The following is an 18,152-nucleotide window of genomic DNA, read 5'->3' as shown; positions in this document are numbered from 1 at the left end:
TATCTCTTCCCTGGTAAGAGCTTTATGTGGCTTCTCTAATTCTGCCCAAATAATGAGCTTGCCCATTGTCCTCAGCTCCGTGTGCCTGTGTGCCAGCCCTTTCCTGTCACAGCAGCTGACATCAGGTTCCTGGATCACACTGTGGTTTCCTGCTTGGAGAACAACTGCTTTATTACAAGTTGAAGCAATGCTGTCTTCTGGATGGGGACTGTAGTGGGGAAATTTCAACAAATTATCAGCTATTCCCAGACCAGCCAAAGAGATTTATGCACCCATTTTAATCAGCATTGTGCTCATTTGTTTGCTTTCTCCTTCTCAGCAGAGCAAACTCTGGTTTCCTCTGAGTTGTGCAGCTGCTGTAAAGGGCAATAAGACAGCAGTGTCACTCCCAGCAGTGCTCCTGCACTTGCTGCATCCCAGGGTTGTGTCTGGAGCTGGAGAGGGGAAAAGTTTAACACGAAAATGAGCTACATGCAATTAACAGTTTATGGGGAAGCTCGTAAAGGATCCAGCTGGTGGTGGCACTGGGCTGTTAAATGGCTCTTCTGAAGAAGCTAGAATGAGAAATTTAAAAAAATACACACATGCGCTGTTCAGTTAACAGAAGTTGTCAGAGCATCCTGGAATATTTCTTATTAATAAGAATATAATTCCCAAGTTCAGCATTACATGTGTTTGTCCCATGGAGAAACCTAAAGGAGCATTTATCATTGAAGATGCTAGAACAAACAGAGATAGGAATACTTTATGATTCTGTGACTGAGCTGTCATCAGGACATGCCAGCTGAGCTGCCAGTGTGACTAAGGTGCAGTTTATGCCAGTTTGCTTGATTTGGTCTATTAATCTATAATTAATTATAATTCTATATATCGATATTTAGCTATGATTAATCTATAATTCTTCCTCTTTTTGATATAATTTGATCATAAGATTCTAATGACAGATGAGACACAAACTGCTTGTTCTATTTCAGAATCTGTAGTATATTGTTAGAGCTCTCAAGGTTGACATATGCATGCTGGACTATTGAAACAAGCTGCAGAGAGAGCTTTGTCATAATATCAGTACAGCAAACATTTCTCTGACTCACATACCCCCTGCAGTGATTTTGTAAGTCAGGGCAAAATTTAGAACTCTATTTGTTATCTGGTACATATTTCAAAGACAGTGCCAAACAAAAAGCTAAATTTAAAAACTCTGGCTTTTGTTGTTGGGGGTTCCAGACATGCCAAAGGAACATGTGTCAGCAATTTTAGGCTTAGTGGCCACGTAATTGTGAAATATCCTTTTTTTTTGTTTTTTTGCTATAGATGCTCTTGGATGACAAAACCAGAGAAATTTCTGTTAGCTGCTTGAGTTACATTCACTGTCAGTACTTTTTGATTAATATTGGTGTCTCTTCAAGAATTTGTATTGCAATGAAAAAAGAAAGTGCACAGAAGACAACTTTTCTTTTGTTTGCGTGTATGACAAAGGTTATTTTGCCCTAAGAGAATATTGTTTTAGTCGTTTGATTTGACTGGCCTGCTGACATGGACAGCCATTGGATCCTGCACATTTATCCTGTTTTTATGTGCTTTATTATATAATGCCTTCATTTGCCTCCTGCCTGATGCTATTTTATTTCTCCAAATTGTCTGATTAGTTGGTGGGATGGGGAAACAGACTGTGACTTTGGCTATAGAGAATGTGACAGACTGTCCAGTGCAGGGGAGGGAAGTGTTAAACAACAGGTCCATCCTGCATTGTAGGGTCAGCACAGCTGAGCTGGGAAATTGGTGTGATTTCTTCCCAGCTCACACCTGAATCATAGACCAGGATTAATATATAGCCCAGTGGTTTAAACTGAAGCACCTTTAGGAGTTGTTCCCCTTGCTTGCTGACTTAACCATCTGAGATATACCTTGGAGGTAACGCCAAGTGAGGTCTGACCTTCTGTTGGCAGGGTGGCTTTCCTCCAGAAGGAGTTACCTGGAGAATTCCTTAATACTGAAATACTGCTGCCTAGTTCCTTATCTTAAAACTGTTATGTAATGATGTCATTCCTAATCATGGATGGAAGTAAATATTTAGAGGAGGGGTAATTCTGAACTTAGTGTTTGGCAGTAAGTTTATTTCAGAACTTCATTTTTGGACAGAGACTTGGGTCAGTCTGGTGAGGGAGACTTTGACTGTATTCTGCATGTTTTCTTCAATTCAGTATGGACAGAGTAGGTGCCTTGTATTGTGTAAACCTGGCTACTTGCATCACAGTGAAGACTTAGGCTTGTATTGTTTCAGTTACTGAAGGATACCCACCTTAAACACGTGGGTTTGCTCATGGCCATGTGTTGTCAGCACTGGTGGCTGTCATCTAATGCCTGGCAGCTGTTCCTCTGCATTTCTCTGGCCCACTGTCACTTCTGTGGCTGCACCCAGCCCTTGAGCATTGTGGATCTGGTCCAGTGATTCATTTCTAGTCTGTGCTAAGTTTTGTTGTCATCTCTTAGCACTTGAGCTGTAGATGTGAAAATCCATTCTGTTAGTTCTTTGGTGATAAGCAGAAGGATTCTGTGTGATATTCAAATCCCTAATCTGAACCTGTCTGTAGTAATCAATCTTCTGTTTTAAATGAAAAAATTAATCTGTTACCCCTTCATACCTTTGCATGCATTCCCTCCCTCCTGTCCTCTCTTGAGCTGACTTGGTGGCTGTCATTCCTTTGCCAGGCTGTGCCTCTGGTGTGTGATTCTGAGGGTTGTAGGGAGCAGGGTCTGGCTCTGGACCTTGCACAGGCTTGTGTTGCTGTGTGGTGAATCAGATCATCTCACTAATCTGTCTGACAATAAACTTTAGCAATGCTCTTGACATGTGAGTGTTTAACAACTTAAAGAGGGCCCCAGCACAAGGGCTGTTGTGACAAATCCTGTATCTCATCATCAGGGAGAAAAGTTTGGTCTTTTGTGCATCTCACCGTCATGGGAGCTGTGACTGAGGTGGTGCTGTGGTGAAAGTGTTCTGGATAGGCACAAGCACAGGGAAAGAGCAGCAGCTGTCAGGGGACTGATAAATGTTGCTTTATCCACAGTTCTGGTAAAGAGTGGAGCAAGCAGATCAAGTCAAAAGCTGTGCCTGCTGTCATTGCCTTGTTTGCCTCCAGGCATTTGACTCTGCCCTGGAAGTTGGTCTTGGGCCAGCTGAGAAAAAAGCCATCACTCCTGTGGCTCAGAGTCAGCTTTGCTGAAATATTTAGTTAAACCAGCACATAACTGATCCTCCCCTGTGAGACCAGGATCAAGATTTTTTTATTGTTGGTATTTTTTTCCCCTAACTGGGCTAATGGCATTCAGCTCATGGATTTCTTGTTATCTTAGTTTCTAGTAAATGGATTTATATTTATGTACTGAACACCAGTTGCTCTCCCTGGCCTTTCTAGGACGAATCCTGGACTTGAAGACAGGGACAGTAAAGAAGGAAGGCCAGCAGTCCTCCATGAGAATGTGCATGGGATCCAGGCGCTCCTTCATTTGCAGGATGAGGTATGCATTTACCCTGTGCTCCATCAGGGTTCCAGTCCTGTCTCAGCTTAGAAAAACATTTTGTTGCACCAATCTGGCCTTGATTACAAACTAAAGCTGTAATGACACACTGCCATGAAGTATTTCTAGAATAGTTGCTTTAGGAACTGGAGTGAAACTGAAACTAGTCTTCCTTAAGGACAAAACAGCAAAGCAGCGCCTCATTTCTGTTGTAGTTATTGTTATAAGTGTGGGGTGTAGGTTCCTTTTTCCAGAGAACTTTTCCAGAGAACAGCTGCACCCCTGGAATTTCAGCCATTCTTTTCTAGTAAAGTTACTCAAATCAATACCCTGGGAATGAAGCTTTCGCAAGTGTTATGAACACCCAGCTCTGTGTATTTTTTCAGCAAACCAAGAATATTAAAAGAATCTTAAAGATAAACAAGAATTCAGTTGCAAACCTGCCAGCTATGTAGGAATTAGCCTAAGCCTGGTATGAATTAACCAGATGTCAGCTGGCTGATGCTAGATAAATGAGTAATTGTTAGAGGGTTTTTGATTTGCAATTTTCCAACTTCTCCTGCATTGTTTGGGCTTCTTTAAAGAGATTTGTCTGCCCAGTGCTTTTCTTTGGGGGGAGCTTCTGAGCACTTATCTTCTTTTAGTGCTAACAGGCTAAAATGTTTGTTGCTATTGCAATAAATTTTTTGTGTGGTTAGGAGGGGAAAGTACATAATTGTATCTGTAGGCTATGTCCAGTATAAATGCTGATAACAGCACTGCCAAATTCATTACAGAATGAAACACACAAAGCACATTAAAATACAGATACCTGTACTTTGGTAATGTGGCGGATTTTTTCCAGTCCTGTGAGGGTGCTAAATGTATGGCTCTTGCGTGCTTTTGTAGGGTGTTTATTGACTTTATACCTGCAAGACCAGGCTTCAGAGCTATAGAACCTTTTTCACCCTTAACTGGGAGGGAAGAAATAGAGCCCAGCAGAGCAGCACTGAGAACACTGCTTTTTCTTCCTCCCAAGATGCACATCATGTCACGAGAACTTGTTTGTGCAAAGAAAACCAGGCCTAATGTCCTGTTTGCAGTTGTTCCTCAGCTTCCAAAACAGTTCAGATTGCAGTCATTTCCTAGCACCCTGATTCTGTAAACTCCAGTGCATGACAGTGATTTTACTCATGCCCCTAACCCCACTGTTTTTGTATTTCTAAATCTTATTTTAGTTGTTCCCTTCTTCTCCTTGGCAGTGACTGATAAGAAAAAAAATTAAAGGAATAAAAAGAAAACCTTCTGGGAAGAATGGGCCTCAGATAATGTGAACCTTCCTTGTGGTTTCTTCTTTCATTGTTGTTATTATTTTTCCATTAAAAATGAACTGCTTTTAGCCTTCAAACTATTTACTCAGCTTCAGATGGATTGTTGAAATTTTACAGTTAGGCATACTTATAAATATCACAAAATACACATGAACAAGTGTTAAACAAAGTTACTTGACAGTGTAAATTGTTTGATTTTGCAAACATTATCTTAATGTTTGCAGACATTGTAGCTGGTGTATGGCAGTGCAATTTTTCTGTCCAGGGAAGCTACAGGAACACTGAGATAGGTTTGTGTGGATATTTGGGACCTGACATGTTTTTCTCTAGCTTTCACCCCTGTTTCATGGCATTTTGAAGTGTGTCTATTCTTTAGCCACCCTTGGGATATCAATTTCAAACAGTCTTTAAACTGGGGGAGTGTGGAAGGGAATCTTTTTCTAGTCTCTTTCATTTTTCTAAAATAAAGAAGATTTTTATAGCACATCTAAAAAGCTCAGCCTGTGGAAGCAGCATGTCCTACATAAACATGAATATGCAACATTTTGCCAGGAACAAGTATCTATTATTGTCTTCTTATATATATATGGTAAGGATCTCAAAATACCTTTTTATTGTGTGTATTTATATTCATTTTTGCACCCTTTAAAATAATAATTTACTTTTAGGTGTGGAAATGCTCCTCTGGATCATTTACCTCTGAACAGAATAACCACCATGAGGAAAAGATACAGGTACTGTTACTTAATTTATCACAAAGCAGCTGTAGTTGCCCTAAGCCCTCTCATTTGCCCCTGGGTTAATGCCCACTCCAGGAGTGTTACTGCACACTGGATCCTTTTGCAAACAAAATCTCTTGATGTGTCTCTCAGATTCTTTGTCTTACACCAGCTCCAGCTCTGAATCAATCGTCAATATCTTTCTCAGAGAAATATTACAGAAAACAGGTACAGCTTGAGTAGCAGCATAACAGAGCTGGCAGTACAGAACCCTAGGTTGATTCTTGGGTGTTTCCAGCATAACTTACAAATACTGTTAAATCATTAGTAGCCATAGTTTGAAAGCATAAAGCTGCATGTCAATGTGATGTTTTTGTGTTTCTTGCTCATTCAGGAATGGCCTGGGCCCGGTGAAAGAAGGTGAAGCACAATATGCTGTTGTCCATTGCACTGGCTATATCAAGGCTTGGCCACCAGCAGGTTTGTATCCCTTATATAAGACAGTGTGCAGCAAACTGTCCTTAGGACAGCTGAAAACCTGGCCCAGGTTTCCTTGCTACTAGGAAAAAAGGGAGAGTTTTAGTGGGCTACCTGATTAAAGCCCACCTTGAAAAGCTTTCAATAAGAAGAAATCAGGTGTTGTACTCACTCAGGGCATCCCTGTTTTCCCTGTGACACCCTTCTCAATTTTGTTGTCACAGAGGACCTGTAGGAATTGCCAGTAATGCCGGATTCCACAAACTGGGGCCAAAAGTTTTCAACTTATGTTGATAAACCAATGTAAAAATGGTCTCATTTTAAGAAGGTGGACACAAAGGATTGTGTACCTCTAGAAAACACCAGTTAATGCTTTTATACTTAAGTACTGAGTTGCAAGCACCTATGTATGAAAATTTCACTTTAGACACATGGAAGTTCTCAGTAATGGTGTTACTTGAGAATGTTCAGTATTTGTGATAAATTCTGTTTTGAGGCTGTTTTTCTGGGAATCAAGTCTTGGCATACTGCTTTGATCTGCAGAGAAAAACATTTACCTGCTGGAGCTCAGTATTACCTATGGGAATATTTACCTTTGAAAAATTCCAGGAGGAGACAGTGGAGCTCATCCAGACCTCATGATGAGTGGGGTTACCTGACCTTGGCATTTGCAGGAGTTGAAGAGGTTGTTTGCGATGTGACAGCGCCTGCTGGCATGAATCAAAGAATCAAACCAGGAGCTGTCCTGCCCTTTTGTGGCTGTACACCACGGCCATAAATCACATTGATCCAGGGATTATGAGTCCTAAGAGGTGGTTTGTACCAAATGTGTGCAGTGATGTGCAGACAGCAGCGTGCAGATGTGAACTTCGTGTCGGTTTTTTGCTGAAATGCGGTTTCAGAAGCAGAGGAAAACTGCCCCTCTTGTTGCTAATAGGATTTAATAGGAGTCAAGATGTTCCAGTTTTGCTTTTCTCTCAAAAGTATAAGAGCACAGTGTCTGTAGAGTGCTTTGAAAATTCCTGTTTTTTTCTGTTTTGTTTTCTTCTACAGAAAGATTTACTTTTCTGTTGTTAATTCTAAACACAATTGAATTTGACTTTGATATACAGGGTGTCTCCTCAAGAAGGTGTAGGTCAAATAAGATTTTGTTTAGCCTGAATGAGAATCTTGCCTCATGTTATGGGATGTTCAAAGAGATCTGACTCTTCAGGGGCACATGTTGCTAATATAGAACTACAGATGCATGAACTCATGTCAGCACTAGGTCCTGATGTTGGCAATGTGTCCCCTTCAGCCATCAGTTCTGCAGGACAGCAGTTTGGGATTAAAAGGATCTTCTGTGTCTTTGAGTGCCCAGTGGTCAGGTATCAATCCCAGTTGGCAATAGTGATGTCTTTTCCCCATCTCAGCTCTTCCAAAACCTTGCTGCTTATTACTTCATGAGAAGTTTTTATTTCACTGAAGGTCTAATGGGAGTTTTCATGCCCAGTGCCTCTGTGTCTCTCCAGTGTTCTGGTGTGTTTCCAGAAGGAGGTTATAGCCTGTCAGCCTGGACTTTGCAAAGACAATCCAGGCCATTCTCAGACTGCATTGTCTTTATCCTTGTGACTTTTCTCTGCAGTTGTTCATGTTTTCACTTCACTTTTCAAAATGTAGGTCACTAGCACTACACATTCTTATTTCAGATGAGATTGTAGTGATGGATAACACAATATTTTCTGTCTTGCCTGGCAGTGTAGGATACAGTATCCTTCTCTTTTGTGTGGTGCATCCTGCAGGCATCCTAATACATCTGATATAAATTTATATGTGTTCCAGGTTGCCTTTTTCTCACTTGTCAGCTGCAAATCTTGCTTTGAATTGTGTGATGTTTCAATTAGTAATATCAAGTTCCATCCTATTTCTGTTGGTTTAGCTTATGACTGTTACTGTTCCCCAAGTGCATGCTTATGCATTTAGTAATGTTGGATTTCATCCCATTTCTATTACTCCACTCCTCAAAATCACATGGTGCTCCTTATGATATCCCAGTGCTCCTCCATAATGTTAATGCCTCCAAACTAATCCTAAGAGATGTTTTTGATTTTGACAGCCTTATGTGGAATTTCATTGGTCTTTTATGTTACCATCCAAATTGTTACTTCTATTAGTCATGTCTGGGTGCCTTTTCCAGGGCACACAGAATTGAACCAGGGCCTTTTTCATGAGTGTTTATTTGCCTTCCCAGTCTTCCCCACTTTGTGTTTGTGATTGTCACGTATCCATTGACTTTCAAAGTTGATGGGAATATCCATGGACTGAATTGTTCCCCTATATATTTGAGTAAATAAGTGACAACATCACTGCATTTGTTCTCATTTCCAGTGGTAATCTGACCATAATCTGCAGAGCAAATGAGATAACTACAGCGGTAATGGAATTTGCCAAGGCTTCTCTACCCTGTAATAAAATTACTTTGTTGAAATCCGCAAGCCCTGCATGGTCTCTGGATTCTTGGGAATAAATGGGCTTGTGCTAAACCACAGCTGTTTAAAAATTCTGTGATCAAAAAGATAATTTTCATTTATTTTTCAGTTGCCAAGTGGACACTGGTATAAACTCCAGATCCTTTTCTTGCAAAGCATGCAGTGTGGCATGTGCATATATAGCTAATATACAATAGGAAGTGTACTTTCTTGTACTAGCAAAAGAACCAATATTATCAAATGCCTTTAATCTGTACTTAGTCTCATTTGTTTAGCACTTGGTATTTTCTCTTTCTGGGTTGAATTGCATTGTCTGTGGCCAGTGTTCAGTTTTTTAGTCCCACACTGAATAAATCAGTATTGATACAGAAGGATGAAGAGAAGAACTGCTTTGGGATCATTATTGGTGGGATAGACTATTTGACAGTGCTGCTGCAGGGAAGAGTCTGTGCGAATCTGGAGTAATCTGAATACTTCAAACAGGTGAAAATGAATAAGCTACAGACAGCTGGTGGTGTAATTTAAGAGCTGGGTTTGTTATGGCTCAGGTCTGTGTTCAGCATGACAGCACTGGCACATCCAGCCTGCCTTTGTGGTTTCTCTCACTTGTTTGGAGCAGCAAGGCTCATGTACTCCCAGACTGTATTCAGCCCCTTCTTCACTGAGAAAGGGGAGAGGATACAGAGGCAGCATCCTGCCTCAGCCTCCATTCAGGCTGTGTGTTCATGGTCTGTTCATTTTCCTCCACCTAAAAGACAGGTAAAATTAAGATCAAGTGTAAAACCAGGCATATGATACCTACACACTTGTATCCCCATATGCTGGCCTCAAGAAATCAGGTGTAAACTTGGAGTGGAAGTCAAAGGAAAAAGCAATCAGATGTTTCAGATGGATGTTCCAGCCAGTCATGGTGTATGTTTGGTTAAATAATAAGAGTGTGGTGTTGGGTTATTTGGAATGAGGTAAAAGGACACCTGGTTTGAAGCTGGCTGAGCAGCAATCCTAGCCTTTGTCCCTCTGTTCCCAGAGAAGCAGCTCAGATGGAACTTGTGATCCTCAGCCTAGACAGTGCTTCAAATTCATAGCCAGTCATAAAACTGAGAAGTGCTGACCTTCTCCTGGGTTTTTTTTCCTGTTTTCAACTTAAGCAAGATTTGACTTTCTTCTATTTTTTCCCCTCTGAATATCTCATTCCTGGAAGGAAATGAGTCTTCTGTGGTCCATATGATATTTTCCTAATAGGTTTGTTTTGCTTTCTTTTCGTGGCATAAGATTTGGTAGAGAGAGAAGATAAAGTCTGTCAGGATGTTGGTAGTTTTCTGTAAATCAAAGCCAGGATCTTGCACAAAAGCATATAGTGAAGCAAAGAGATAGATGCATGTTTTGAAACTTCAAATAAAGAGTCACAGAATAATGTTAAATTCAGATAATGTTGAAATCTTTTTTTTTCTCTTTAGTTAAAAAAGAAACATTTTAGTCTTCCAAGTCAGACTTACGGTAACATCTTAACCACAGCATGCCAAAGCTGTTAGGTTATTTTAAAGTTTTGGCCAGAATCTGGACGTTTGTGCAAAGTACTCCCTCTTCCAATACAAAACAAAATAGTTGCTTGAATATTCCTTGCAGTGCTGTCATTTTTTAAGGCTTTATTTATTTTTTTAAAGAGTGGTTAATTTATTTTTCATTGGGATTTTTCACAAGATTTTTATCCTTAGTATGCTATCCACAGCCTTTTTTGTGAAAGCCTTTTTCCATTGTTTTCTGTGAGAGATAAAGTCACACAGTGTAGTTCCTTCCCTGGCAAGTAACTATCTGAAGTGATTCTAATGAAGACAGGCTTTATCAGGGGATTGCTAGCGACCACTGGACACTTAAATTCCATCTTTTTAAAGAATTATAAATAATTTCTTTTTTAGTGTAGTGAAATAAAACCATAAATCCACCAATGCTGTTCTGTGTGTCGCAGAAGATGTGGGGCAGAAGGGTAGGGAAAGAAAGCAGAAAATGAATATGCAGAAGAAAGGAGAATATGCTTTTCTGTTGTTAGAACCAACTGAAAGCTCATTGGGAAAACTAAAAAGTTCTTTGTGTCCACACCAACACATGCTGTTGCCCTGTGGGAAACTGCTGGTATAGAGGACACTTGGAAATTAAATATAACCTTTGATGGCACAGCATTCTATTTGTGATGCTCACTTGCAGCTTAACTGTGCCAATTGTTGATGTGAACCCAGGCAAGCACAGCACTGTATTTATTATTTGAGAGGGGTGTATATTTGGTGTTGAGAAATAAACCCTCTCCCGGGATTACACATAAAGAATGTGAATAACTGAAGGATGTTTATTTTGTTAATGCCCCCTAAAGGTCAGTTTCATGGCTGCTTTCCTCCAAACTTGGAGATAATGATGGTACTTGGTGGTGCTAAGGAGCAATATTGCATTGTGTTAAGAGCTGGACAAAGTGGTAGAAAGTGCAGTGCACATCTTTATTTACCTGTCCATACTGGAGTGTGTTCAATAGGAAATGTGCTAAAGCAAAAGTAAATCTCATCTACAAATAAAGACACCCAGAGTTGAATCTTTGAAAATATCAGCTGAAGAATAAAGAAAATAATTTCTTTCTGTGGAATGCTGCCAGTAATAGCACCTACATTGCAGAGAAGCTGAAAATCTTTTTGTCATATTTTTTTCTCTGGGCACTTTGGGAAGGGGTTGACAATCCACTGGGTCATGTATTGATTAATTGCAGGCAGATTGGGTTTTATTCATAGAGTGGCTTGTGACATAACCCAACCAAGACATTTTCCATTTTGCTATACAGGCCAAATGTAATCCGTCTTGGGCAAAGGGGAAAAAAAAAGATGAAAATTAGAACAACAGCCTCCCTTTGTCAACAGAGTGACATCAGAAATAATGTTTCTTAGCTAGGTTTAATTTTGGAGGTTGTTTATGTTACTTTGATTTTATTTGAGCAGTAGCAAGCATGGACCAAGTTCCTAAAAAAGGAAATCACTGTTGAAAGCTACAGAGAAAAAAAAAGATTATGCAAAGTGGAAGCTGTCCAGCTGTATCTTTGCTGTCCTTTGCAATACTCCCTGCCACTAAGGAAATGATTGGAAAAAGCTTTTGAGGTCAAGGGAATATACTTTAAATGTGTCCTTCTCAAATGGAAAACTCCATTTGAAAGGGATCTCTTGGTTAAGGTTATCCAACTGGAATGCTTAGAGTTATGTCCTTAAAACAGCACTTGTTAGATGAGATAATAATGCTCCTCCTTTGTAAAGCTCCCCTTGATAAAATTCTAGTTATCAGTAGGGGGCTGCAAATGATGTTGTGTACCCCAGATTGTGAAATTATTGCAGAACAAGTTTCAGTATATTATACAAAAACATGGGGGTGTTTTTCTTCTTACTTGGTGTACTTTATTTCATTGTATAGTTCAGTGAAGACAAAAAATACCTGTAAAATGCTGCTTGGAAGCTGATTGTCAGATAAGATTCAGCTGCTTTGACACAAAATAACATCCTCAGAGATGACTCCAGTTCATTCAGCAGCATTTTTAGTCATTTTTCAGAGGTGTCATTTACGAAAGTGGTGTGCTGTCATCCTCTGGACTGTCCAAAGATTGGCTTACACTGGGGATTATAAATTTCAAAAATAAATTTGTTTCAGAAATGGTAGCTGCTTTGCAATTAATTTTGTTAATGCTTTGAAGTGCCTCTTAAATGATTCACTGCCTGTTATGGCTGAATTCCTTGAAAATCCTTGTGAAAGAGTTTACAGATCACTTAAAATAGGTCAGTGGTGTCACTCCTGGAAGACGTTTTTTCAAGTGTTTTATACGAACTTGGTATCTCAGTGCTGGAGTTGGGAAATAGGCTTAGCTCAAGGCTTAGCCAACAAGCAAGTAAACAGTGCTAATCAGAATGTTCCTATTTGTGAAACACTGAGATGGAAAATAGTACACATGTATTTTTTGAAGCTGTTCCTGTGTTTATAGTAGTTACTCCTGTTACAGAGCTGGAACAAGCAGTGTTAGCAAAGCATCCGCATTTTTTTCAGTCTTTCAACGTAACCACGCAGGTTTAGTCCATTATAGAAAAAAGTAAAACCAGCTGTTCAATATGAGCACAGAATTAGTGATTAATTTAGGCTGTGCCTTGTTTGTAAGGCTCATTACAAAATACTATTCACAAAGAAAACTGAACATAGTGTGCCTTCACTGACCATGTTAAGTGTTCCCATGGTTCCATAATGTGCTGGTGGAGCAGCACTCATGGAAATGTTACTGTCCATCTTGGTGTATAATGGAATTTTAGTATCTGCTTTGTCTTCAGCAGCCAGAATTGCTGCTGTGGGTGCTGTGTATACATGTGAGGTATGTAGCATTGAGCACAACTGAGAAGCATCATCTGATCTGAACACAGAAATAGTGACTGAATCATAGAGAAGAAAATGAGGTTATTTTGTAAGATTTAGAGCATCTAGGAAAGTACATAGCCAGGACAGCAGCATCTCTGTTTATCCTAGTTTCCTAATTATAACAGTATTTGTCATTGTTTACTCCAGGAATGACTATACCAGAAGAAGATGCTGATGTGGGACAAGGTAGTAAATACTGCCTCGTGGCAATAGGAAGGCTTCAGGTAATGCCAGTCTTTCCATATGCAAACTATTTCTGAAAGTATGATCATTGTTCTGGTGTGGTTATAAAAGAATTGCACACTGTTTTGCTACTAGACTGTAACTTTTAACATGCCTCCAGTTTATAAAGTGCCTCGATGTCTGTGCAGTCAGTGACTTCTGCCAGCAGAGCAAAATGAAACTGTGATTTTGGTGCATATGTTACTTAATCCAGTAACAGCAGTGGAGATGCGCCTGAAGATGAGTGTGCACAGACCTGCCATTGTTTGGGGTGTGTAGGGCTGGGCTGTTGGAGGTGGTGAGAAATGTGGCAGTGCAGGTGCTGCAGGTGCTGGGTCAAAGTGACCCCCAGAGCCAGTGATATGCTCCCTGCCATTTTTCCAGTCATTCACTCTCTGACTAATCAACTACTTGAAAAACTGTGATTGCAGGAGCTATCCTGAAAATGGTAAAGATAAAGCAGTCAAGAGGCACTCCAGAAATCATAGCTTTATTCTCAGTGTGTATTGTGTTATGCATTCAGATGAGATGTGAGCTGAAGGGACTGGGAAAATAAAATTTTCCTTCCTTTTTGTGCAGATGGTTGCAATTGTTGTAGTGCATTTCCTCCTTTGTGCATTTCTGAGCAGAGTCCAGAGCTCTGAGCTAAAGCAGCCGTGGTGAATCTCCTTCCCCACAGCAGGGAGGACAGTTTTTATTTTCCTTTTCTGGGAGTTCTGCCATGGGTGATCATACCTGAGCCTTTTGCATGATCCCCTGCACTCACTGCCATCTGCTAGGAGGGGATCACTCCTCCTGACAAGGTGGAATGACCCTTGCATAGGGGTCAGACCCATTTTACCCAAGGTGAACAGCCTGCAGATGTTAGCACATCTGCAGAGTGGCTCTCCATGGCCATGGCAGAGCTACACAAGTACTGCACCATGGGTTTCAGGTTTATGATGCTTTCATAATTAAGAGTAATATATTCCACTAATGGAAAGAAGGACGTTATGGGGATTCATGTGTTACAACTTCCAAAGAAAAATTATTTCCAAGTAATGTCAAGACATCTGTTACGTTAGAGGAGCCATTGTGGTATGTGAGGGCAGGCAGGAGGAAGCTCTGTGGTGGGTTAAGTCAGAAGGGAGTCAGGGTGCACCAATTAAAAACTCTTGTTCTCTAACAGCAAGTTGAAATCTTGCACACGGTTAACTGGCTAATCAGCTCTGAGTTAGCAAAAAAAGAGATTTTGCTCATTTTGCATTGTTGGCAGAGATAGCTCTGGAAGTTGTAAAAAAATCAATGGTCTCCTTTACACCTCCACTGGGAAAGAAGGGATATGAAGTGGCCTGATAGCACAGATTTCAGGCTGAAAAATGGAATGGATATGAAGTGGCCTGATAGCACAGATTTCAGGCAGAGAGCTGGAAACACACAGTTCCCTCTGGTGAGATTTGAGAAGTATTTAGAGAACTGTGTTTTTCATTATGAACAGCCACTTGCTGGTCTGATATTCCCTACCACAGCCTCTGGAGGACTTGGCTCAGGTTCTGTAGGTGTTTCAGGTAAGGTTCATGTCACCTGAAACAGGAGTGTTCAGTCTGAGCAGTTCTGTTGGTTAGATAATGGGTTGGTTTCCTATCCTGAGTGGACTGCATTGTCCTCTGCAAGTCATTCATCCTTGGTTGACAGAGATAGGAACCACAACGCCCGATGTGCTGCAAAGTGAGATGAATCCAGCTGGACTTTCATCTTCAGTATATCCCCCCTTCCTGGGAATTTCTGGTGTGCTTGTTTCTTTGTTTCTCTGCTGTGCTGTTAATCCTCCATAGATGCCATGGGGTGAGATATTTCCCCTGCAAACCAGACTAAAGCTGTTCTCTCATTTATCAGTGCTGTTGTTTTATTTTACTTCCTTCAGCTGCTAGCAGTGTGCCAGCAGATTCTGTCCTTTAGCTGTGGTCAGATGTGGCTCTAGGTGACTGGTGTGACTCTCTTGGCCCTAGGTGACCAGCTCTCCTGTGTGCATGGACATGAATGGCATGTCGGTCCCCACGGAGTTCCTGTCCCGGCACAACTCCGATGGAGTCATCACCTTTGTGGACCCAAGGTGCATCAGTGTCATTGGCTACCAGCCCCAGGTCTGTGGCCACTGGGAATGTGGAGAATGGGTGGAGCTAATGCAGGAAATGCCATTTGCAAACGTGAAGTATTTGTAGCTGGTAATTCATACATCAGGCACTGAATACTGTTTTTCTTTGCTGTCCATGCCTCTGTGTGGGATATCTGTTTATACCTTTAGATCTGCTTAAAATTCTAACAGCAGAGTGCTCTGAACCTTGCACAGCTTTCCAATGAAGACATTTCTGTGATAAAAGTTAACAGTGCTTGGAGAGAGTTTTAGTCCTGTAGACCTTTGATTCTGCCAATCTCTTGAACAGTAAGCAAACATAATTTACAGCATCTATTTTCCTTTAGGCTACATCTGCTCCTCTGAACAAGAGGCTAGTACAGAACTGAGTAGAATAGTAAATGAACCACAGCTCTTCCTCAGATAACTCCCAGCAGTTGCAGTTTAGAGGCAAAAGTAGTTCCTTGTTCATTTGCTTATTCATATATTTTGTTTATTTTAAATTGCTCATAATAAGTGCTTTTACAAAAATCAATGTGATAAAATGAGCTGTACTAGCAGATGTCAGTCTTTTCAAGACACCATTTCACAGGTATTGGAAAAATACTTAAACTTTTGTGTAAAAACATGGGGCATGATGCCTACAAACCTTGTTTGTGTGGTTCATTCCTGATTAACTGAGTAATCTCATTAAATGTGATAGATCTTGTATTTGCAAAAATTACTTGTAGGTCTACATGTGGATTTGTGTTGTAGTTTGAGTTTTTTACATAGCTTTATGTTTTATTCTAGGATCTTCTGGGGAAAGATATTTTAGAATTCTGCCATCCTGAAGACCAAAGCCATTTGCGAGAGAGTTTCCAACAGGTGCTGTGTCCTGCTCCTTTTGTTCCACACTTTATTATTTTGTTATTATTTTCTCCAAAGAAGTGATTTTTATTTCATTTTATTTTTATGCAGGAGAAGAAGTGGTAAGATCCAAAACAATTTGTTGGTCAGTTATCAATTGGTTAAACTGCATAATAAATGGTGGCTTAAACTGCAGCATGGGTTGACAGTATTTTCATAAATAAATCTTCTTGTTATATATTTGGTTTTTTGCTTCACAAAGTGAACTGCTTTGGAGATGCCTGTGTTGATCCCACTATGTTAAGTGGTAACCAAAATGATTTACCTTCCAAGATGGGCTGTTGATTTGGAAGGAGTTACATCCCTCTGTGATGCTGGATTGTTTGTAACTGAGTTCTCTGCTAGCATAGATGATTTGCTTTTTCACGTAGTTTATGGAGTTACACCACTTTACATCAACATGTAATTTGGCCCTTTTTCTCTGTTAGAAATTGAAATGTACAGGGAAGTAACAAAAGAAATACAGCATACAGGAGGATTTACTGGTTTGGATTAATTTTTACCATGGGCCATGTTTTCATCAGCTGAATCAGTGACATTTATTCCATTGCAGAGCTTGCTGTTTCAGCTTGGTCTGGGACATGCATTAGCAGGGCTTTCCCCGAGCTGCCTCCTTATTGCTGGGCTTTTCAGTGCCTTTCCTGCTGCACCAGAACACCCAGCACAGGATGTTTAACCTATTGCTGAGGCTCAGTTGATCTAAGTCGGTTCCAGATTTTCTAACAACAGCCAATAGCTCAACCAAGTTGTGTTGATCCATCTTGTGTTGGATGCTGAGATGTATTTTCAGCTGTGAAATGTGGATATGAAATGACTTCTAAGTAATTTGTATAGCCAACTGTTTGTTCAGGCGTGGCATGCACAGACAGAGCCTCTGGGGGAAAAACAACTAAATGCTGTGTCCCTAGAACAGATTGTGAAGCTGAGGTTATGGTCTGTGCAGAAGTGTTGGAGATGGTGTAAGATATTTGTCCTCCTGAGCTGTTTCTCGCCATCCCCCCTTCAACAGGGACTTGACCAGCCCCATGGCCAAGTGTGCCTCCAGTTCCTTGCACAGACTGAGTGCAAACAGCAGCCTTTTTAAATTCAAGATGTTGATTCACAGACTGTGAGAGTTCAATGCTTTAAACAAGTCACCACATCCAGAACATCTCCTGTGCCCCTGCTTGGCTGGGGATGTGATGCTGCAGCTGAATCCTCCTGACAGGGGTCTGTCACCAGGAGCCAGCTCTTCTCTCCTGCCTGCCCTCCTCCCCACCTTCCTGCTGCCTTGGTGCTGGCATTGCTGGGAGGGCTGAGGCCCTAATTCCTTTTGCATGGAACTTGCAGCTTTGGGCTGGTTCAGCCCCCTGAACTGCTGCCCGATGGCAGCAGCGGCGCAGGAGCAGTGAGAACACATATGCTGTTCTTCAGTGGTGCCCAAATGATTGATTCCACTCATCTGTCCAAGGGACAGTGACAGAGAGCTGCTGGATAATGGCCTGTCAAACATCCTCTGCAGGGAATCCATGCAGTGATTGCCTGGGTCTCAGCAGGGCTGGCTAATGAACATTGCAGTTAATGACCTGGTCCTCCCTGTGTTCACTGCGAGGGAGATCAGGCTGTGGCAGGCTGCCTCTGTGTCCCTGAACTCAGCTGCTGGGGACTCCACTGTCACCACTCGCTGCTAGGCATGTGCAGAAGTGATTTGCTGGATCAGGGACTGACATGGTTTCCTTAAGGTCATACAGAAAGACAGCAGGAAAAAATGCAATTAGAAATTAAAGTTCCTGCTCACTCAATCTATGTCCAGTCTATGAAAATAGTGTGTTGTTTCCTTAGCAGGCAATGCCTTCTTGGGTGTATTTTTGTTCAGTACAGTAGCAGTGTGATTGGGGCTGTTATTCCCATCATGCAATAAAAGACTGAAGTAAACAGTTAAGCTTTCCACCAGGTGGTTTTTATTTCCAAAGAATATAAGAAAGCAAAGTTTAATCATTAGCTTTGAAATTTT

At 40.9% G+C, this 18,152-nt stretch overlaps 1 protein-coding gene across 3 annotated transcripts in view; it reads left to right on the top strand.

Annotated features, from left to right (window-relative positions):
* The window catches only part of ARNT2 (aryl hydrocarbon receptor nuclear translocator 2), a 96,759-nt gene that overhangs the window by 52,155 nt on the left and 26,452 nt on the right, over positions 1-18,152 (top strand). For all 3 annotated transcript variants that reach the window (XM_030954964.1, XM_030954966.1, XM_030954965.1), the window contains 6 exons: positions 3,417-3,519; positions 5,498-5,563; positions 5,943-6,028; positions 13,063-13,139; positions 15,126-15,260; positions 16,043-16,117. In XM_030954964.1, the coding sequence (XP_030810824.1) occupies positions 3,417-3,519; positions 5,498-5,563; positions 5,943-6,028; positions 13,063-13,139; positions 15,126-15,260; positions 16,043-16,117 (542 nt within the window). The remainder of the gene's footprint in view (positions 1-3,416; positions 3,520-5,497; positions 5,564-5,942; positions 6,029-13,062; positions 13,140-15,125; positions 15,261-16,042; positions 16,118-18,152) is intronic.

The sequence above is a fragment of the Camarhynchus parvulus genome, chromosome 10 (assembly GCF_901933205.1).
Source record: "Camarhynchus parvulus chromosome 10, STF_HiC, whole genome shotgun sequence".
Lineage (NCBI taxonomy): Eukaryota > Metazoa > Chordata > Aves > Passeriformes > Thraupidae > Camarhynchus > Camarhynchus parvulus.
Note: the sequence above shows the minus strand (reverse complement) of the source record. Positions and strands in the feature narration are given on the sequence as shown.